The 24,053-nt window shown below is 34.8% G+C and overlaps 1 protein-coding gene across 1 annotated transcript in view; it reads left to right on the top strand.

The window, feature by feature from the left end:
- The window catches only part of GDA (guanine deaminase), a 96,219-nt gene that overhangs the window by 28,866 nt on the left and 43,300 nt on the right, over positions 1-24,053 (top strand). Inside the window, exons 2-4 of the mRNA XM_074201593.1 lie at positions 6,655-6,743; positions 21,258-21,429; positions 23,067-23,154. Of these exons, the coding sequence (XP_074057694.1) occupies positions 6,655-6,743; positions 21,258-21,429; positions 23,067-23,154 (349 nt within the window). The remainder of the gene's footprint in view (positions 1-6,654; positions 6,744-21,257; positions 21,430-23,066; positions 23,155-24,053) is intronic.

The following is a 24,053-nucleotide window of genomic DNA, read 5'->3' as shown; positions in this document are numbered from 1 at the left end:
ATAGTATGCTTTGTTCTACATTCAGACTCTGTAGTTTTTTTCTCTAAATAGAAATGGCATTTTAAATATCACAAGTCTTGTAGAATTGACCTTGATCACTGAACTGCTGAGAGGAACTGAGTCCATCATAGTAAATCATCTCACATTGTTACTGTTGAAGTGTACATTTTCACTTGGCATGTTCTGGTAAATATTTCCAGGCTTTTCTGAAGTTAATTTCCTCTTGATTTCTTACAGAACAATAGTAGAGAGTATGAATTCTTAAAGGGAATGTTTTTTCAGAAGCACAAATTTGATTATAAATTTTTATAATCTTCTTCACAACCACAAAGTCATATATCTAACATAAGGGGAAATCAAAAAGTCTGGGGAAAATTGTTAATTAATTATCTCTGACAAGAGATCCCTGAATCTACAAGGAATTGATATGAATTTATGTGTGTTCAAAAGATATGAATAAGTTGAATGCATATGAATGAATTGTTTTACAGCTCTAAATTAATTGGATAACTTAAAATGAAAATAATTATGACATGTTATTGTTCAGTCATATCCGACCCTATGCCATTTCATGAATTTTTGTGCCTGGGTTTTTTTAAATTTATTTTTTGACAAAGATATTGGAATGGTTTGCCATTTTCTTCTCCAATGTGTCCCCATTATACAGCTAGGAAATGTCAAAACTAGATTTGAACTCAGTTTTTCGACTCCAGGCCCATTGCTCTATCCACTGCATTACCAAGAAGCCCTATTATATATCTATTATTGTTGATTACTCAGTCATGTCCAACTCTTTATGGCCTTATTTGGGATTTTCTTGGCAAATATATTGAAATGCTTTGCTATTTCTCTTTTCTGCTCATTTTTTAGATAAGGAAACTGAGGCAAACAAGGTGACTTATCCAGGGTCACACAGCTAGTAAGTGATTGAAGACAGGTTTGAACTCAGGAAGTTGAGTTTTCCTGACTCCAGGCCTATTGCTCTATCTATTGTACCACCTAGCTATCCCTAATCAAATTGGCAAAGATAATGAAGGGATAAGGACTGGACATTGTACCAGTGATTTCATTGAACTCCCTCTACCAATGCAGATAAATAGCACCATTTTTTGTAAGTCTTATCAAATTGCTTTGAGTACTGAGAAGTTAGGTGAATTGCTTAGGGTGGCACAAGTCTGTGTTATAGCTAAGACTTGAACCCATGTCTTCCTGGCTTCGAGACTGGTTTTTCCATTCACTGTGCCCGATTGCCTCTTTCAGAAAAAATGAAAGATGATCAAGTTCAGTTCTAGTATAACAGTATAGCAGTAAAACAGCCACAAAAATGCACTGATTCTGGGGTTGTGAATTGGTTCAATCTTTCAGAAAAACAGTATGTTTAGAGTAAGAATGTTTGTTTAATGGGGGTGATGACCAACCTTGATGGACTTGCTCATTCCATCAGTGCAACAATCAGGCACAATTTTGGTATCTGCAATGGAGAATACCATCTGTATCCACAGAAAGAATTGTGGAGTTTGAACAAAGACCAAAATTACCTTTAATTTAAAAAAAAATTATCTTACATAATTTTGCTATTGCTATCTCTTATACTTTATTTTTCTTCCTTAAGGCTATGATTCCTCTCCCATCACATTCAACTTAGATTAATGTATACCATGGAAACAATGTAAAGACTAACAGACTGCCTTCTGTGGGGGGTGGGGGAGAGAAGCAAGATTAGGTGAAAAATTAAAAAATTCAAAAAAAAGAATGTTTAATATTAACATGTTTTTTAACTTAATTCTTTGGAGTAGGTAGGGTAAAGAAGACCTATCTATGCAAAAATATTCTGATCAACCTTACTGATAAGAGCAAACTACTCAAAACAAGCTAAGTGCCCAGTAATTGAGGAATGATTGAACAAATTATACATGATAATGAAATATTATTTTGCTGTGATAAATAAGAAACATGAGGAATTCAAAGGCAAGAGAAAACTTGCATTTAAGTACTGCAGACTGAAAAAAATAGAACCAAAAGACCAATATATACATCAACAACTATGTACTTAAAGACTAAAATCACATTAATTCCCCAGAATTGTCAGAAAGAAGATTTAGTTTCAGGTAAGCTACAATCATTATATACATTTTTCATTCAGGAGTTGGCATTCAGCAAATAATTAAAAGTTTTCAGATATAGACAATTGAATATTGTTTCTTGTTCAATTTTCTTTGCATTTTACTGAGGTGATTTTTAAAAGTTTTTAGTTTTCTTGCAGTAGCAGTTGATTTATATTCATTAAACTAATGTGGGAAATTTTCATACTAGATATCAATGTCTTTTCCTCCATCCATTTCCTGTTTTTAGCATCAAAAGCAATAGGTCCTGTGGAGGTTATATTAGTTGTGTGCTACTTCTCTTTCTCATTTGTATTCTTCTTGCTTTGTGATAATATTGATCTTTTTATGTTACCATGTAATCAATCTCTCCTCAGTATCTCCATCTGGTTGTTCTGTAATCATTTTAATCTCAATTTATCAGAACCAGAACTCAGCACCTTGCTCTTTACCCCCCCCATTCTAATTGTCTTCCTAATTTTTTTGTCTTTGTCAGATTGTCATTATCCTTCCCATAACCCAAATTCACAACTTGGAGTCAGCCTTAACTCTTCATTCTTAACTAGATAATCATTAGCCAAATTTTATCAATTTTATTTCCATCTCTCTCACACATCCATCTCCTCTCTACTCACACCACACTACCACAATCAGACTCCTAACACTACTCACCTGGAATACTGTAATAGTCTCTAGCTTCTAGCAATAGTCTTTTCCATTCCTTACATAGCTACCCAATCAGAATTAGTCATAAAGTCACATAGTTGTGACTGTCACTTCCCAGCCTAAGATTTCTATGGCTCCCCATTAATTTTTAGGATAAAATACTGCTTAGAATTTCAAGCCTCTACAAGCTATCTATTCATAGTGTTTATTATACATTACTTTTCACATACTCTATCTAAACTGGCCCATTGATATTCCTCAGTTATATATATATAGTTTGTTTCCTGCCATCATGCCTTTGCACTGGCAACATGTTCCCAATTCTTGGAACATCTTCTCTTCCCACTTCTCTCTCCAAAATCTAGCTATCTTCAAGACTCAGCTCAAGTGTTTTCCCTTTCCCCCCCTAATTATTAGTATTTGTTTTCCCCTATAGTTATGTAGTATTTTAAAGAGATATATTTTAAAGAGGTATATTTGCACTTACATATCTTTCATATATTCATATATTCTACCCAAGTTGCATGGAGGCTTTTTGAGGACAGAAATATCATTTTTGTCCTTGTATTCTCAGCTCCTGGATCAATGCAATTATTAATGTTTATCCATAGGATACTTTTATCCTTTTTAGATTACTTGATTGAATTACCCCAAGTCCATGGTTGGACAAGACTGATAATTTCCAGGGTTCCTTTGAGAGTTTTAATCTATGATTGGTTTTGTCTTAAATCATTTGATGTGAACTGGTATACTGTTGCATTTGTTATTCTTTTACAGTACTCACTAATCCTTCTGGTCTTACCTTCTCAGACTCTTCTGGCAGATTTATTAGGATGGATTTGACAGTGGAACTATTTTAACAGTGAAATTGTGGCTTGAGGATAGCTGTACATTACTCCATAGCAACAAGCTAGGTACCCAGTGCTTCCATCTGGTATTTCAAAGCTGTATCTTCCAAAGATCCTGTCCTTAGACAACAGCCATTACTCATTTATTTTTGGCATTAAGATCTCTGACATTTTCATTATTGTTCATCCCAAATATCCTTAATTTCAAGTTTTAGAGCAAATGGATGTGTTTTGAGAATAACTTGGCTGTCTAAAGACATGCATCTCTGATGGAAAAGAAAAGGCATAGACCTTTAAGAGTAGGACTGTGTGTGACCTGTTGTGGTGTTGGCTTGATGTAGTAATTGCAGGGTTACCTGTTTGAAGGGAATATCCATTACTCCTCCTCCCACTCTGGTCTAGCAGTCTGACCTTCTCCCTGTTTCTTATGCACACAACAGGCAGCCTCCTTCTCCATACCTTTCTTTGCCCTGACAATCTCTCATGTTTAGAATACATGCCTTCCCCAATTCTCCCTCATTATTCTTGTCTTTCTTTCTTTGGAGAAACACTTCAAGCACCATCATCTACCCAAAGCCTAACCCAAAACAGGAAATTTCCCTTCTCCTCAACTGCCATTCCTCTCTTCTTTATATAAAACTGCTCTATATTTGTATTTATTAGCTACATATATGCAAATAAATACATACATATAGTTCTATAACTGTCTCCTCCATTAGAATATAGGCTCATTGTAAGTAGGGATTATTTCATTCTTTGTTATTTATATACCCAAGTACAAGACCTGGCACATAGTAGGTGGTTAATAAATGCTGGATTGATTGGGATCAGATACAGAATTCTCAAAAAGAGGAAACTCATTTTATTAATACTACTCAATAATTGACTGTCTTAGGGGATTGCCTATATCAAAGGAGCTAAATGACTTGCCTAGAGATATGTCAGATACAGGACTTGAGCTTGGATCTTCCTGGTTTAGAAGCCAGCTTTTTAGTTACAATGCCATGCTGCTTTTTGATGTATTACTATTATTTCCCAAGTATAATAATATATTGCTGATGACAGAAAATCCATGAAGTGTTTCCTTGCCCTTACAAATCAAAACTTGCATCATATACATGTTAGCTGAGTGATGCTAGGCAAGAAACCTAAGTCTTCACTGTAAAATGGACATAATAGTTCTTACTTTGAAGGATTCATATGAGGATCAAATGAGATAATGAATCTGCAATCCCTAAAACATTATATAAATATAAATCATTAATTTTGCCTTATCAAAACCCTGCCTTTCAGACTCTGAACAACACTGTTTCCTTTCCCAACTTCTCTACACATTCAAATCCCAGCCATCCTCCAAGGTGTGTGTGCCTTGCATTCTAAGCCACAGTGATCTTTGTATTTTGAATTCTATCAAATTGTTACTGTTGAGTGGTGTTTATTATCAGCTACTTTGTATTGTTCACTGAGGGGTTTTTTGTGTGTATATGTGTCTGTGTGTGTCTTTGTTACCTCCCCAACAACATTGTAAATTCCTTTAGGGCAGGGACCACAACCTATAGTTTGTGTCTTATAGATTATAAAGCTAACACAAGATCTTAAATGATTGATTTAAACTGGGAGAGACCTCAGAAGTCCAACTTTTCTTTTTACAGATGAGGATATCGATTTGTCCAAGATCACAAAGGTCATTAATCAGAGCTGGGATATGAACCCAGGACCTTTGGCTTCTAAACCAGGGCTGAACAACGTTACTTAAAAAAAATTTGTTAAATGTTTAATTGGCCTTTCCTAAAGAATCCTTGAATGTGATTTTCTGGTGCTTTTAATGGCTAACAATCCAGGTAGGAAACCAGAGATATAACTATCAGAAATATAATTATCTTTAGCTACCATCTTAGTGCAAATGCTCATGTTGTTTAGTTATGTCTGATTCTTCCTGACCCCATTTGGTTGTTATCTTGGCAAAGATACTAGAGTGGCTTGACATTCCCTACTTCAATTCATTTTGCAGATAAGGAAACTGAGGCAGGCCACACAGCAAGTGTCTAAGGTTACATTTGAACTTAGGAAGTGGGGTCTTCCTGACTGTAGGCCCAGCACTTGTATTGAGGACCTCTGAGTTTGGCTTTAAAAATAATAATTAGATTAAATGTATATTAACCTTCAAAGTTTGTCCTAATAAGGGACAAATATCAATTTTGAGGGTTGTGGCTTCAAGAAAGAGCAAAAGAGAATTAAGTTAAGATATTTCTCTAAATTCACTGATCATTCAGGCAGGCTATTCTGGCTAGAAAAACAAACCCCTAAAACACAATTTAGGAAAGGGTTCTTTTTAATACACCTTTACTGTCAGAAGGAGGGTTCTGAAAAGCTACTCCTTCCTGGGGGAAGGGAGTGGCCCTCAATTTAGGTTGGGGCTGCATATCAGGTAACACCTACTAGGAGTTATGTTCAGGAAGACATGCCAGGAGGGATGACTTCTCCCAAACCCAGGGTCTTTGCCTTATCAGGAATGCCTTGAACTCCACAAATGTGAATTTTCCTTCTCTAGCATGTTAGCATGCCTAGTGATCCATGATACAATGAGATTAGTTTTTAGGAGTCAACAGTATCTATTAACCTCATTTTTTTGCTGTATATTTGTTTACATTAGAAAATAAATTCCTTTTGAGTTGAGATTATTTTGGTGGTGTTTTTTTTTTATTTTTAAATCCCCAACAACTCACACAGTGCTTGATACACAAAAGGCCCTGAATAAATACTAACCAAATGATTGACTCCTACCAGAACTTCCATTTAAGGCAGGCATCCAAGCCAGCCATGTCTCATTTCTCTCCTAGTTCCTGACTGTACTTGGGACTCCCTCTAGGACTTTATCTCCCATGCCAGAAGGTTGGGTTACTCTTGTCCTTGACACTTGGGTTCCTAGCCTATTAATTTAGTTTCACTGAACTAAATTATCATTTCAAAAGATGTGTGTGTGTGTGTGTGTGTGTAAAACTTCATTAACTTTGTGATTCTTCTTTCTTCCCTTAAAGATAGTGTTTTTGGAACAAGCTTCCCAGCAAGAAAAATTGGCCAAAGAATGGGGCTTTACACCAGTTGAAGTGAGAGAACTCAGTATCCAGTAAGTCCTTCTTTTATCTAGAACAATTAAACCTCCTATCACCTATTCTAAAGGTCCCTGGTGGATTCATTCTGCTGCTTGGGGTTCAGGTATTCTGAGCCCATTTTATCTTGAACCAGGGAAGATTGGAAAGAGAAATATGGTCAAGATGGGAGGGCATGAAACTTTTTCATTTAGGAAGGTTAAGACATGGAAAAGTTGATAAGAAATCTTAAGAGAAATAATATTTTTCAGTATTTCAGTATTTATGTCCTCTTCCTTCAGAAATTTTTCTGAAATTTCAAAAACAGAGGCACAAGACAGCTTTTGGACATGGATAATTTGGGTTTTTCTTTGATAATTACAAAATTGAGACAATTGATGCACTTTTTTTTTTAAAGTTTTTGTAAGGCTTGCCCAAGGCCACACAGCTAGGTAATTATTAAGTGTCTGAAGCCAGATTTGAACTCAGGTACTCCTGACTCCAGGGTCGGTGCTCTAGCCACTGGACTACCTAGCCACCCCTTGATGCACTTTTATGTTTAAATTGCAGTAAAACAATTTTTGAGACATGTTCTATTTTCCTTCCATATATTCCAGTGATTTGAAAAAGAGAGTACTTAATTTTCAAAGGTGCCTATTTGTCTAGAGAGAGCTTAAAGGTTGCAAACATTTCTTTAGTTTAGAATCAGTGAAAAGAATGGGGTTTATAAATGGGGTTTGATTTGTTGCCATTAATCCGAGTTGGATTACAGGAAATCTTCCCTGGTGTCCCTTGGGACACAGAACCTTTTTTGAGAAAAGAGGGTAGAAGAGAATATTGAGTCGAATGATAAAAATGTTTGAGAATTATTGGTCTACAGCATGAAATATTGGGATCTTTTCATGAATAATGTTAAACATTTCTTTGTTGATCCAAAGGTTATAATTGTAATCATGATTTTTTGGTTTAATTTTCAGAAGAGGTTTTTATGGTTGACCTACAATCTCCTTGAATAAATACATTGATCTTTTTTTTCAATTAAAAAAAAATTTTCCTATTACATGAAAACGTGGTTTTCAACATTCATCTATTTGCAAATTTGAGTTCCACATTTTTTTTCCAACCTCCCTTCTCTTACTCCTTTCCATGGCAGCTAACAATTTTGCAAAAGTTGTACGTGTACGTTGTGTTTAACATATTTCCATATTAGTCATGTTGTGACAGAGGGATTACAACTAAGGGGAAAAACCTGAAAAAAGAAAAAATATAAAAGAAATTTTAAAAAGTAAGCATAGTATACTTTGCTCTGCCTTTAGACTCTTTAGTTGTTTGTTTTGTTTTGTTTTCTGGATGTGAGTGTCATTTTCCACAGTAGGTTTCTCAGGGTTGTCATTTGTTGTCAACTTTTATAATTGATCCATCTCACAATGTTGCTGTTAATGTGTATGATGTTCCCCTGGGTCTGATCATTCATGCTAGTCTTTCCTGGCTTTTCTAAAGTCTTATGATTCTTAAAAAAAAAGTAGTATTCCTTAACATTCATATATAGTAACTTGTTCAACCATTCTCCAATTAATGGGTATTTCCTCAGTTTTCAATTCTTTGCCACCACAAAAAGAGCTGCTATAAATATTTTTGAACTGTGCATCTTTCCCCCTTTTTTATGATCTCTTTGGGCTAGTAGTGGTATTGCTAGATAAAAAAGTATACATAATTTTATTGCCTTTTTGGCATAATTCCACATTACTCTTGGAACGTAACTAATTTTTTATTTCCATAAAAACAAATCTATTTCTTCTTGTTTCTAAGGAAGTATGTTTTTAAAGGCAGCATGAATTATGCCCATTATTTTCCTTCCAGGAATTCTTTTAAAAGAGTCAATAGATATATAGAATAAGTATGATTCTGGCTAAGATCATAACTTGACAAAGTCTAGGAAAAAAAAGACAATCCATATGAAATTAAATTGGATTGTCTGCCACCTCAGTACAACACAGCAAGGATCTAAAAGAAATTCAGCAGTGGGCTTAAAATAATTTAATTTTTTTTCTTTTGAAGTAGGGGGCCAAAGATAATAATAGTTAGCATTTGTATAGTTTGCAAAACATTATATATACACATATGTATGTATGCTAATTCATATATTAATGTGTGTATATACCTCTCACAACAACCTTATGAGGTGCATGCTATCATTATACTCATTTTACAGTTGAAAAACCTGAACCATAAGAGAAGTTGAGTGACTTACCACATAACTAAGTAGCTTCCTAATAAATTAAGTATCTGAGGCATGACTCCTGATTTCTTGACTCACAGTCAGTTGCTTTATATCCATCTTGCTTTGATCAACTTATTTCCCTCCTGCCCTGTGGGTGAAATTATAGAAGTTAAGGGGCTGGTAACAGAGCCAAAATAGTGTTGAAGCCTTAAAAAGGAGAGGTGGGGGGAAGAGGCTTCATTACCCTTTTATGAGGCATGAAAAAGTCCTTCAGTCAAGCAACAGCACTAAAGGGAGGCTAACCACTGGTCTTGGTGGCCATGCCCCTTAAAAAACAATATACTCTGTAGGGCAGAGTCAAGTGGAACAGAAAGCTCTGAGGAATAGACTGGTAAGTCAAGAAGAGAGCCATTCCTGGCAATCAGGAGTTGGGCTCTGGGGAAAAACAAGCACTAGGGTTCAGCTGAGCATCCTGTCTGGTGGAGATGCCATATCCAGTGGGAGAAGCATGACCACCAAAATGGAAAAGAGTTTGGGGCCCCCAGCATGGCACATGTAGGAGTGGATTTTTAGGGGCAGGCCTCCCTCCTAGAGTATTTTAAATGTACATCAGCTTTTCTATTGAAACTGAGTATGGATGTGGGAGAGTAAATCCCAGATTCATGAACAGAATATTTTGTTGTTATGGCTCTTAGGATGCCATTTCAATAAATACCTTTGCTATGAGCTAATTGTATATAATGGTTATTTACTTACTGAATGTAAGTGTGTGAGTGGGAGTTTGTGAGCTATACCTTTAGGAGTGCAAGCCCACAAGGTATCTTGAACCTGGGCTAGTCATTTCCTCAGGAGACTTATCTTGGTTTCATAACAACTTGTTTATTATGGATTTAATCATCAACAAACACAAACATGATATACAAAGAACAAAAAAAGAGCATTTGTTACAAAACAATGAATTTCTCTTTGATTTTTAATAAGGGTCAGTTTAATAAGGTAATAATTAAAATTGTCTTGTTTATGACCCTTTCTGAATTCCTTTTTTCTCTGTATTTTAATCTCTTAATTTTTTTCATCTCTATTACTATCCACTATCCTTCCTGCCCAAATAGAAGCAACATAAAATCAACACATCAGTCATGTCTAATATATATATATGTATATGTATATGTATATGTATATATGATGTATATTTACATATAAATGTCTTTTTTTGTACTTTAGGAAACTAGTATGATACAGTACAGAGATGTCTAACTCCTGGCCTGCAACACACAGTTCACAAAACTACTGACTTTGACCAGAACCAGATTAAATTATAATTGGGAAATAATTAACAAAACAAATGAAAATAACAATAAAACAGCTAAGGTTAATTTGTGGTTTTCTAAGTAATTTTGCAAGGATTGTTTTCTGTTTCTGTTTGACACCACTGTTCTGGTGGACAGAAAGCTGGCTTTGAAGCTAGAAAGACCTGGTTTCAAGATTTGCTTCTGTTACATAGTAGTTATGTGACTCTTGGAAAATCATTTAACCTCTTAATGCTAAATTTTGTTCAAATAGGAGTTCCTTGTTATCAATGAAATCACAGTTCAATTCTTGTCTATTCTCATCTTTGCCAAAAGAGTAGATATTTTAATATCCAAAGAACAGAAAAATATATTTTATGCAACTATGACTTTCTCTTTATTTTTCATAAGTTCAGTTTGACAAGGTTAAAATTTGCTCTATTCATGTTCCCTTCTGAACTCCTTTTTTTCCCTGTATTTTCTTCAACAATAGTCTTCTGAAGTCAGGATTAGTATACCTTTGATTAGAGTTCAGAAGTGTACCAGAGTTGTTTTTCTTCATATTGTTATAATCATTGTGTAAATTCTGCTCATTTTACTTTTCATCAATTCATAGAAATCTTCTCATATTTGTTAGAATATTTCATATTTGTCATTCTTAGGTGTAACAATATTCTGTACATTCATATACCATAATTTGTCCAATCATTCCTCAATTAACAAACATCTACTTCTTTTGTTACCTCAGATAGTACTTTATAAATATATTATAAATACATTTAGGGTCTTTTCCTTTGTTTTTGACCTTTTTATAGTTTATGTCTTCAAAGACTTCAGACATCTGTGGATGTATGCAGAAGCCAGTGAAGAAGTTCAAGATGTTAGTGATCAAAGCATTGAGAGAACAATGTGCTTGAGGGGGATGGAAATGATCATATGTATTCCCAAATTGTAGTAGATGCTAATGGCATCTACTACAAGATAGTATATATGTTTTAACAGATAGAAAATGTAGTTAAGATGCTTATTAATATGGATTTTTTTTTGCTTAAAGTAGTGACAATTCAGCATAATGCCTAATCTTGTTCCCTTCAGGAATTATTTGTAATTTTATCCATATTCTCCCTTGCAGCACACTTAATCATGGGCATGTTTATTTCACTCTTTACTCTATAAAGGTAGAGATTATGTCATTTTTTAACTTTGGACCTCACTCAATGTCTGATGAGTCTGATAAATTCAGAATTTTTTCAGGAGTGGATTGCAGCCTTCTTCATTTTCTTGCAGAGGTATTTATCACTTTTCATACTTGAATTTCCAGTACCTGGCATAGTACCTAGTATTGAATGGAAACTTAATAAATAGAATGCTGAACTGGCAGTCACAGACCAAGATTCAAATCCCAGTGTTGCCACTTGCTTGTAAGTCACACCTGGGTTACAGATTCGTCATTCAAATGAGGGCGTTAGACTTCTGTTAAGGTCCCTTCTAACTCTAGAGCTCTAATTTTATAAAAGGAGGATTGCGTTGAAAACTAAACTACTTCAAAGACAAAAACAGCAGAAATGAGACAAGCACCCTTATACAGTGCCCTTATCATCTCCCTTGCTTTTCAGTTCAGCTCCCACTTGTCTCCATTTCTTTATCATTCTGCTCCAACATGAGACACAACCTGGCAAAAACTTTAAACATAATACAACTTTCAAACACTAAGGTTGCTTTATTCCTCATGGGCAAATACTGAAAATCCAAAGACACACATGCCCCAGTTTTACCCACTCTGTAATCCACTTAGAGAAGACTGATATTGCCAACCCACCCCATACCACAAACCAGGGATGTAGACAAAGTATTTCCAGTTGGAAACCTTTATTTAAATCAATCAACCAACAAATATTTACTAAACACCTACTATGTGCTAGGTACTAGGGATACAAGTTTGAAGGATAAAACCCTTCCAGCTCATAGAAATCTTATAAGCTATGGCGTAAACAAGTACATATAAAATATTTATGAAAATATACATACATAAAGTATAAATGTATAAATATGAATATACAAAATCTGTAGAATGCTATTTATTCAGTTTCATATTAATAAGTATTTTGACAATGTTTTCTGTTTGCTAAGATATCTTCTGTCTTTGGTGCCTTTTGCAGTACTGTAGGGATGCATCTCATCATTTCTATCCCCCTCAAGGACATAGCTCATTCAATTATGCTTTGCTCTCCAGAATCTTGAACATTTCCCCTGGTTTTCCTTCTATCAATATACATCTGCAGGTATCTGAAGTCTTTGAAAAAAAGAAAAAACTTCACTTGATCCTGATCTTTCTAAATCCAATGTCTCTTCCTCCTTTCATTGGATAGCCTGATGAGTACATCTGTTTGATGCCTTTCTAACCTCACCACCCATTTTCTCTTTATTGAATGAATGAATGAAAAGAACATTTAGTTAGTAGTTATTATGTGCAAATCACAGGGATAAGTGCTAGGGAGACAAGATAGAAAAGCAAAACAAATCTGTTCTCATCTTAACAGGGGAAGACAATAGGTTCATATAGGAGATTTCAGTCTCAAGTCAGTTGGAAACGCCCCATGATCCTTAGTTAACATTAACAAAGAGAATGGTAATGATTCATCTTCTTTGATGTTATTCCCACTGATAAAACCATGTGTGCATGTGTATGTTTCTGATGTGGAACCATTTGCCAAGTTCCTTAGTGACAACGACTTTTCTTTTCCATATTTTCAATAGCTATGGTTGTTGAGGAGGCAGGAGTTATACAGCAACTGCAGAAACAGTTCCAGGTCAAATCCCCACAGTGGTTGCTCACAGCCTCACTGTATCAAAACTACTTTCCCCAGAAATCATCAGCAAATCTCTTAATACCTGAATTCATTTGGTTTTTTTTTAGATCTTGTGCAGAAATTGATAGTGTTAAGCAGATCCCTACTTCTTGAAATTGTCCCTTCCCGTAGACTTTAGGAGATGTCTTCATCCTATTAAATATTTTTGTTTTCTATTTCTCTTCATTCTTCATTGGCTCTTCTTCTCCCTACTGCCACTTAACTGAACTTCAAGAATTATGTTTGTCAATCAGTGATAAACTTGTGTCTATATCTCATTAACTGACTTCTACATCTCCAATCACCTAATCTCAAATGTCATACCATATCTTAAACTTAACTATGTATCTTCTTGGCCCTTCCTAATGAAGATGAATTTTATATATATATATATATATATATATATATATATATATATATATATATATATATATATATATATATATATATGGAGAGAGAGAGAGAGAGAGAATGAATCTTCAGCTATCATTCTTCCAGTCACTAAGACTTTAAAATGTTTTGTCTTTGATTCTCCCCCCTCCAAAAAAAACCCCCTCCTTTCTTGGTTAGTACAATAAAATTCTAAAGATTCTTCCTTATCAGGTGAATTAGGTCTTATCTCATTTGTGGAACGGAGTGAAAATGAATGGGTAAAGGTCCTTTCTTTTCAAGATATATTTTTAGATCTCTTTAATATCTGTCCTTTCTCTTCCTTTCCTACTAACATCCTAATTCAGACCCATATGTATTCATATCTAGGTTTATGCAACTGTCCAGTGAGTCTTCCAAATTTCAGACTCTCCTTCCTACAATTCATCCTACACAATCCTGCCAGATTAATTTTTTTGAAACATTATTCCCTTCATATTGTACTCCTGTTCAAAAGCTTTCAAAGACCTTCCATTGACAGCATGATAGATTGGCATTTATATCCCTAGATTTTTCAGAACCTATTACTTTTCATCTTTATTCAGAGGAATGCAAATAAGTACCTTTTCAGTCTTATCCAGCAAAATTCAAGTATTTATGACTCTCAGCACTGTTCTTGGTACCATTTATTACTTCCTTTATAAGACATTCGCAGATAAACACAGACTTTGTATCTAGAGCTTTTTTTTGGTTAAATTATCAGCTGTGTCATAATTCTGTCATTCATGGCAGGGTATGTTTTAAAAGAAAATCATTGTGCTAAGATTTCACAACTGTCAATCTCCATATTTCCCTTTCCTTCAAATAGTATATATTTGAATTGATAAATATTTTTCCAGTCTTTTTTCTTTTGTTAAGGTGCAAGCCTAAATAGCTTAAGTTATTCCATTAGACTGTCTTGGAAAATGTGACTACATGCTAATATTTAAGCAGATCTGTTTGGAAAAAATTTAGGGTTAGTATTAGATTAAAAGTAAATTGCCAGGGCATCAGGTAGCACAGTGGATAAAGCACTGGCCCTGGACTCAGGAGGATCCGAGTTCAAATGTGACCTCAGATACTTATAAATTACCTAGTTCTGTGACCTTGTTGCCCAGGCCAAAAATTATTTATTAAATTCCTTTTTGAATTCCATTGAAGTCCTATTCCAGAGGACTTTGAGATGTCAAATATAATGCCAGTAGACACAAGCTCTGGCAAGTTCTGTTATGTGCTAAAAAGCTTTGGATACGGGACTAGTAACAAATGTATTTTGTGGGGATCAGCCTTGATTAAGGAAAAAAAGGCTCATAACACATAGTCTTCTTTGTAGTGATTTTTCATCAGCTATGGAAACCCATGAAACAAGACAAAATACAAAATGGCCCTCAGTTTTACACAGCCACCTTCTGTTTCCACAGTCATGGTGGCAGATTGACTGAAAGGGGAGCAGAAGGTACTAAATAGCGTCACTTTTTAGATTAGTTATAAATATAAACTTCACTGTTTGTACTCTAAATGTGAGGCCCTTGGATAATGATTATCAAGTCATCTGACTGCAGAAGGAACTGAATCATAGCAGTATTGATATTCTCACTAAAAGAATAAAAGTGACAATGACTTGACCTGTGATTTCATGGATATTATTAAATGTAACTGCTTTCCAGTGAGTCTTCCAGCTTCCAGGGTCTGTTCTCTCCAATCTATCCTGTATATCCTTCTAGATTAATCTTTGCGGTTCCAAATGAAGAAATTTCTTTTGTCAATGCAAGCTGGCACTTTCTCTGATACCTATAGTCTTAGAGAGTTTCCCAGAACACAGGAAGTGATTTTCCCAGGGACATAAGAGGGTGATATTGAACCCTGTTCTTCCTGTCTCCATGTGTGACCCCCCTATCAGAAACCAAAGACACAAAGATGCTGATATCAAATGGAAGGATGAGTAACAAGTTTTCCTTAGAGTGGCAAATATGTCAGAGTCAGTGTCATTGTGAGTCCAAAAGCAAAAAGTAATATCATTATATAGAATACTTAGTCATCTGGTATGTATTTACATTGAGATTAAACAAAAAGATCAATATAAAGAGAATTACAGTTTATGAAATCTTTTAAGTATAGCTTAAGTATGTAATTATGTAATCAATTACAGAAAATGAAGAAGTAGAGAAATTCTTAAAGTAAGAATCTCCAAATTAAATCAGCATATACATGGTCACTTCAAATGTTGGCATTTTATTGATGGATAAAAGAGATGTTGGAAAATATGGTTGAAAACCAAGAAATAAGAAGTCAAAGGCTTGTATATGTCAAAGAAGCCACAAATTTATATATCATGAATATTTTTTCAAGAAGAAAGGCAGAATATGGGGCATCCATATTGTTTACAAAAATGAAACTGATCAAATCTTAATGGACAGAATATAACTGGTTATATATAGACACAGAAGTATCATATTAACTCCATTTATAAGATGTACTCTTTTCCAAAAAATTTGGGGTCTAAAAACTGGAAGTATCTTATTCAGTGCTTGTAGATTTTTTTATTTGCATTTCCCACTTTTTCATGCTTGTTGTCATTGCATTCATTATTTCACATTTGATACCAGTATATTAGGTTACATTTTGCCACTTCTGCCCAGAAATAGCTCAGAAAAGCTTTTTGTATAGTGCTGAATTCAAGTTCAAAGTGATTCAGTCTGCAATAGTGAATGGAAATTGTGCTGCTGAATGTAAGCTTGGTCCTTCTCCAGCTGAGAAAGCAACCTGAGACTGACTATGAGAAGAAGAAACCCTACTGAAAACACCCTGGCAGAAGAAGGCTGTGAGAGGCAAGTCAGCAAAATGGCCTGAGTTAGAGAGGGAATTGAAGAGCTGGATTGAAGAGCAAAGGGCCATTGGAATTCCTGTGTCCACAAAGATGGTTCAGCAGGAGGTCAGGAGAATTGCTGATGAAAAAGAAGTAACTGATTTGAAAAGAGGACATGGGGGTAGCTAGGTGGTACAGTGGATAGAGCACCAGCCCTGGAGTCAGGAGTATCTAAGCTCAAATCTGGCCTCAGACACTTAATAATTACCTAGCCATGTGGCCTTGGGCAAGCCACTTAACCCTATTGCTTTGCAAAAAATAAAAAAAGAAGAAAGAAAAAAGAAAGGAAGGAAGGAAGGACGGACGGACGGACACAACTGGTGCTTCAGGTTTATGGAACAGGATGGACTAAGCATGTATCCATGCACCAGACTTGCCCAAAAGATGCCTCAAAGTTATGAGCAGAAGGTCCTTGAATTTCATATTGAATAAAACTTGAGTTCAATAACTTTATTTAGTATCTTTTTTTCAAATTTCAGGTCCCAAAATTAAGATGAATCTTATACACGGGAAAATATGTACTTTCTGAATTATCTGTCTCTAATTCATACCATCAACATATTAGATGAGATTAAAAAGAGAATAAAAATGAGATGTGATATACAATCAAAAGAATTTGAACCTGACCTTATTTAAGTAAGCTGTTGAAGCTAAAAAAAAATGGGAAGGAACAGACATCTAAGTGAACTACTACCATTTTCTATACAAATTTTACTGAAGTATGATAACAATATCAAGAAAATCTAAACATCTCAGCCAACAAATACTTCATTGCTAAGAAGACAGATATGATAACAAAGTACAACACCAACTTAGACTATAAAGTTATTTGTAAAATTTTGTTTTGTAAAATTTTATATAAAATTTATATAAACTAAATATAAAATAAATTTATATAAAAAATTTATATAAAATTTTATATTTGAATGGTGGAAAATTATGAAAAGTATAACCTCACAAAAGAACAATAAAGAGCAAAGGGGAAACTTGATGTAAGACCCAATTAAGCCAAATCATTTTGAGAGCAAAGGAGACCATAAAATTGAAAAGATCTGTCACTATTTCTTTTATAAATTCTTTTATCCTTCACTGACAGTAGAGCTACCCACACTACTTTTGGAATCTGTCATTCTGACCCCTAATATACTGTGTGGAGAAGTAGAATTCACAATAAACAAGACCAAGATGGAAAGAGCAGTTGGACCAGATCACATATATAAATCTCTTCTGGAAACAGCATTATTATGGTAGAGATGGGATGATACTTAGACAAACAATTCTCAACTTCTCAGAAAATATGGAAGATAGGAAAAGACTTTTCTCAAAAGGGAATTGAGAGAATATCAAGAACTCTTGACACATACAGTTACTTTCTGATCTTTATGAAATTTTTGAGAGAATTTACAAAGTCATTTGATGAAACTATGAGAAGAAAAGAGGAAGGCATTCTCAAATAGTATTCTGCAACAGCATATTTTTATAGTCACATAATTGATTGAAAGGTAGACTGAAAGATAAACAGTAAGCTTATAAACAGTTTGACTATTAAGTATTTAATTCAATAGGACAAAATATTCCCTTAAAGACTCTCCTCCAACAAAATGTCTGCTGGGTTTATGTTAATATCATCCAGCTTTCCTTTGATACCCCAATAATTTTAATTTTGATTATCTATGACTATAAATATCCAATGAAATTTGGAAGAGAGAGACATATTCAGCTAAAATGTGAGATTGTAAAAATCGCCAAATAAATCCTTTTGCTGATGATATGGTAATTTTACCAATCCTAGAAAATTGAAGTCTCTTAAATGAAATTCACAATCACTTAAAAGAATTTTTCAAAACATTTCTAGATTTTTTTCACACTGAAAAAGCCAAATAGATAAAAGAATAACTATGCCTAAATGATGCAATACATTTTGATGGGCATCCCTTACAATTGTCTAATTAGGAAGGATACTAGAGATGGATGATGACCTGGATCCAAAATTGAATAGAAGAAGTAGATTACAATTGGGAATTATGAAGTGCTTTCAAAGACTCCAACCTTCTCCTTAAAAGAAAACTCCACATTTTTAATAAAAATATTCTTCTAATAATGCTATTTGTCTTCATAACTTGTAATATCATAAAATTATAACTCATATGCTTTCACTGATGTGTTTACTTTTTTCTAGGCAGCCAGAGTTCATACTTTGTTGAAAGACATTTATAATGAAATAGTATAGTAAGAAGAACCCCAATAAAATTGGCACATTCTCTTACAAATATACATACCTTCAGTGGGAGAGAGTGGCTCATATATAAGGGAACATGTGTATTATATATGTTATCAGTGATCAGTTGGACACAGAGAATGATGTAAAAGTGTCATCAAAGAGATAATCGGGGGTGATGATCAACCTTGACGGTTACTCATTCCATCAGTGCAAGAATCAAGGATAATTTTGGGCTATCTGCGATGGAGAATACCATCTGTATCCAGAGAAAGAATTGTGGAGTTTGAACAAAGACCAAAGACTGTTACCTTTAATTTAGAAAAAAAATTATCTTATTATGTAATATTGCTATCTCTTATACTTTATTTTTCTTCCTTAAGCATATACTTTCTCATCACGTTTAACTTAGCTCATTGTATGTGGAAACAATGTACAGACTAGCAGATTGCCTTCTGGTGGGGGGAGGCAAGATTGGGGGGGTAATTGTGAAACTCAAAATCTTTCTAAAAAAAAGGAGAGATCATCTGAAAAGGTAATGAGAAAGTCTTATATAGCATAATGGAAGGATAAAATACTTCCCATATTATGGTTCAAGAGAAAGGCTCTCTGGATGCACATTTTCAGGAGTCATATAAGAAGTGAAGGTGTGGATGATTTGTAGTGTATACTAGTGGCAGGAGAACCAGCATGCCAACACTGTGCTAGTTACCTTCAGGTGGCTGGCTTTATGAATAGAATCTTTTATTTTTAGGTTTTTGCAAGGCAGATGGGGTTAAGTGGCTTGCCCCTATGAATAGAATCTTATCATATCACATGTTTTCAATTCAATTCACTATATATTTATTAAACAGCTTATATAAAATGAAAATGAAAAATTACACTGGCCCAACCCCTACATACCTAACAGCTTAGTGATGAGTGAAATACGTAACTATTATAGAAGCTGGAAAATGATTAATTGCATCAGAAAAGTGAGAATAACCTTGAATAGTTCATTTGGAAGAAATCACTTTTGCTAGGGAAATTCAAGAAAGAAATTGCACTGTATTGGGACTTGTAAAGAAGGGAAAACTATCAAAAAGTCAACATGGAGAGGAGGGAAGTGAATATTTTTATGCATGAGAGACAACTTGCAAAAAAATCCAGGATCGGAGTGGCTAGGTGGCACAGTGGATAAAGCACGGGCCCTGGAGTCAGGAGTACCTGGGTTCAAATCTGGTCTCAGGCACTTAATAATTACCTAGCTATGTGGCCTTGGGCAAGCCACTTAAGCCCATTTGCTTTGCAAAAACCTAAAAAAAAAACCAACAAAAAAATCCAGGATGTAGGAGAGGGCAGAATGAAAATACGGAGGAATGAGTTTGTAACAGTGGAAGGAGAACTAGTCCTGAAATTAGAATCCCTTTGGTCAAATCTTTATTTTGATACTTAAAGCCAATGTGATCTTAGGCAAGTTATCTAAGTTTCAGTTTCATCATTTGTAAAATGACAGGGTTGAATTAGATGACTTCTGAGGTCTCTTCCAGCTCTACATTTTTGAAATAAGAGTGGAGCAAAATTGTTCAGGGCATTAAAATACTAGGAGTCAAGAGCTTTTTACTTTATCCTCCTAGGAAGTCTCTACAGGGTTTTGGCCAAGGCTGATGTGAGAAGAGATGTCTTGATCCTTTGATTCATCCTCAAAAACTTCTAAACAGTGGTTCCTTATTACCAATAGGATAAAATAAAATCTCTTAGTCATGACATTTCAGGCATCTAGGTGACACAGTGGATAGAACACTGAGTCTGGAGTCTGGAGAATTACAGTTCAAATCCAACTTCAGACACTTAATAGATGTGGGTGAATCACTTAACCCTGTTTGGCTGATCAGACCAATTGGAAAATGAAATGGCAAACTACACTAGTATCTCTGTCAAGAAAATAAAAGCATCATCATATTTAAAGTCTTTCACAATCTGACCCCAACCTACCTTTCTATCCTGATTTCACACTACTTCTCCTAATATGTATTCCAGCTGTTCTAGATTGTTGGCTGTGGTATATTACAGTGGGGAAGTGGGAAAAAAAAGGTCTAGATTTGGAGTCAGAAACCCAAAGTGTGAATCCTCAGTCAGTTTCTTTGTTTATAAAATATATACAATAATATTTCCACTATCTTCCTCATAGTGTTGTATAGGGTTTTGATAGGGATGATTAGGACATAAGGTACATAATCCATTTTGTAAACTTTAAAGTGCTATGTATGTGTATGTTGTTGCCTTTTTTGTTCTGTCTCTCTAATTTGCAGAGGGCACCCTAGATACATTCTTTCTTTATCTCTACCTGTTGAAATCTAGCCTGGAGATGAGGTGACACCTCTTCCATGAAGTCTTCCTTGCTTCTCCAATCTCACTACCAAATGAAAGTGATCTCTCTCCTCAAATTTTTTTATACTGCTTTTCTTAGATGTTTTCTTTGTTCTCCTTATAGAATATTCATTGTACATGGTTTGCTTTGCTTTAAAATCAACCCTTCTAACAATAGAACTCATTTATATAAGAGTATTTCATACCTCAATGATTGTCTGGATTGTCAATCAATACTATATACAGCTATTTAGGATATTGTTGGGGGAGAATCGGAAAGCATATGGAAAAGCAACTTCTGGAAAGCAACTTCATGTACAGCTAACCTGTTTTCTCTCATCTTAATTTCCAGTGAATTCTTCATTCCTGGGCTGGTTGACACACACATCCATGCACCACAGTATGTGTTTGCTGGAAGTAATGTTGATCTCCCCCTTCTGGAATGGTTAACACAGTATACATTTCCAACAGAAAACAAATTCAGCAATAAAGATTTTGCTGAAGAAGTCTATACTCGAATGGTTGTAAGTATCATAGGTATAGTATATGCATGCTATATACTATCATATTCAATTGAAAGAAGTCAGCATTTGGGGACAAAAAAGGATCTTAGAAATCATTTAGTCTTATTGCCCTTATTGGATATATGAGAAAACTGAGGTTCAGAGAAGTCAAATGAGCTTCTTTTTTTTTTTAGATTGTTACAAGGCAATGGGGTTAAGTGGCTTGCCCAAGGCCACACAGCTAGGTAATTTTTAAGTGTCTGAGGCCGGATTTGAACTCAGGTACTCCTGACTCCAGGGCCGGTGCTCTATCTACTGCACCACCTAGCCGCCCCAATTCTAAAGTTCTTAAGAGAGATCTTCCCAGTATTGTTTCTTCTGACCCCCTTGTGAGTGCTTGCCCTGTGTGAATTCTCCATAAAATAGTCTTTTTGGCAATGTATTTTGGCATTCTAACAATGAGCCCAGCCCAGCATAATTGTACTCTCTGTAGGAATGATGAAATGCTTGGCAGTTTATCTTGGGAAAGAACCTCAGTATCTGGTATCTTCTCATGCCAGCTATCTTCATAAAATGAAATGGCTCCATAATATTATACTGATGTTCTATGGAAAAGAAAAAGATGCAGAATGAGGGAAGGATAATATTTGGGAATAGTTAGTTGAGTGGTTTCCCTGAAAAGTAGAACATATGAGGGGGAGTAATATAAAGAAGGATGGAAAGGTAGATTGGAGCCAGGCTGTGGAGAGATTTAAATGCCAAACAAAGGAGTTTCTGTATTATCTCATAGTTTATCTCAAACACCTTCAGATTTTTTGAGCAGAGATGGATACTGAGATTTTGTTATGACCCCATTTTGTGTTTTCTTGATGAGTGGTTGGCCATTTCCTTTTCCAGTTCATTTTACAGATGAGGAAACTGAGACCAATAAGGTTAAGTTGCCCAGGATCACACAGCTAGTAAGTGCCTGAAGCCAAATGAAGATGTTTCTTCCTGATTCTAAGTACAGTGCTCTATCAGTTACAGTACCTTGCTGCCTGATGTTACAATTAGAGAGGGATAAGAAAGGGAGAGCTTGGAAGAGGGGGAGGAAGAAAAAAGGATATTAAAAAACTTTTCTCTCTTATGACAGTTATTCTGTAATAGTGAAAGAAAAATTTTCTTCTAAGGTCATTCATTATATAGAAATACTTAGGAAACTAGAGACTTTCTGCTGTCTTGCACAGTTTAAGCCTTGAAAAAGAGTAAATGCAAATTCTAAGTTTTGATACAGTAGTATAAATACATCCACATCTTAATTATATATTGGGTTTTCATTTGACACATTTTTTAGGTATATTTGACACATCATTGAGATACCGGAGAAACAATACTGAGGAGGAATAAAAACGTGGCATAGGGTACTTGTGCAATGGTTAATAGGAAAATGTGACAACAATCCAGATTTTTTATTTAATTACTCTATTGAAGCTGTTGTGTTCCCAGGGAAGTTGTTTTTTCTTCATTTGATATTTGTAGAATATACTCATATTCCTTTTAACACCTTGGTTAAATTCTGTCTCCCAAGAAATTAGCTTGAAATAAAAATAATTGAAATGAAATCTATCACACAAGTGAACCTTGGTTTTTTTTTTATGGCTTTATGGTTTTATTTTTAGAGAAGAACTCTAAAGAATGGCACAACCACAGCATGTTACTTTGGAACAATCCACACTGACTCAACCCTCCGCCTTGCTGATATTACAGGTAAGAAGTTCAGATAATGAGAAGGTATGTCATATGGAAGCTGCCAGTTGGTCTTCACCCAGGTTGGGATGTGTACCTGAGAAGAGTCCTAGATGTTAATTGTAAGAATCTCAGCCATACATTTCTTGTAATTAATAAAATGTAAGGTCTTATGTAATGTAATGGTCTATGATTTTTTTTGTATTTTCTTTTTATTAATAATATTAATATTTTCTTTTTATATAATTACATTAAAAACAATTTTAAATATTGATTTTTAAACAATTTGGAGTACCAAATTCTCTCCCTCCTTCCTTTCCCTTCTCCCCTCCCTTAGAATAACAATCTGATATAAGTGATACATGTGTAGTCCCTATGATTTTTTAAAAAAACATTATTTTACATTTGTGGCTTTTGAGTCACATTGAATTCAAATTTTCTCAGTTAATAATTTTTAGAAGCATTTTAATTGCCTAAATAAATGTTTCCGATAGTGTCACTTTCAATAAACATTTATTGAACATCTACAAAGAGACTATTAGGCTTTGGAATATCCTTCCCCTAAGATATCTTTCCTCCTCCTGGAGGACTGGAAGGAGTCTTCAGAAATAGATAAGTAATAGCACAAAGCAGAACAAACAGAATGTTAAACACATTCAAATCAATTTTGCAAACATTAAGTTTCTGGGTTTAAGGGAGGTAATAATCATCACTGTTATTAACTTAGCACTTTAGGATGTGCCAGGGTTTTCATACATACTTCATTTGATCCTCAAACAGTTCTTTGTGGTAAGTGCCTTTCTCAAGAAACTGGAGATTGGAAAGGTTGAGTGATTTGCCTCTGAGACTATTAACCTAGAATTAAGATGTGGGTTTGAATCCTGTCTCTAGCTTAACAGTAACTGTTCCACCCTGTACTC

The sequence above is a fragment of the Macrotis lagotis genome, chromosome X (genome assembly GCF_037893015.1).
Source record: "Macrotis lagotis isolate mMagLag1 chromosome X, bilby.v1.9.chrom.fasta, whole genome shotgun sequence".
Lineage (NCBI taxonomy): Eukaryota > Metazoa > Chordata > Mammalia > Peramelemorphia > Peramelidae > Macrotis > Macrotis lagotis.
This window is presented reverse-complemented; position numbering and strand designations above follow the sequence as displayed.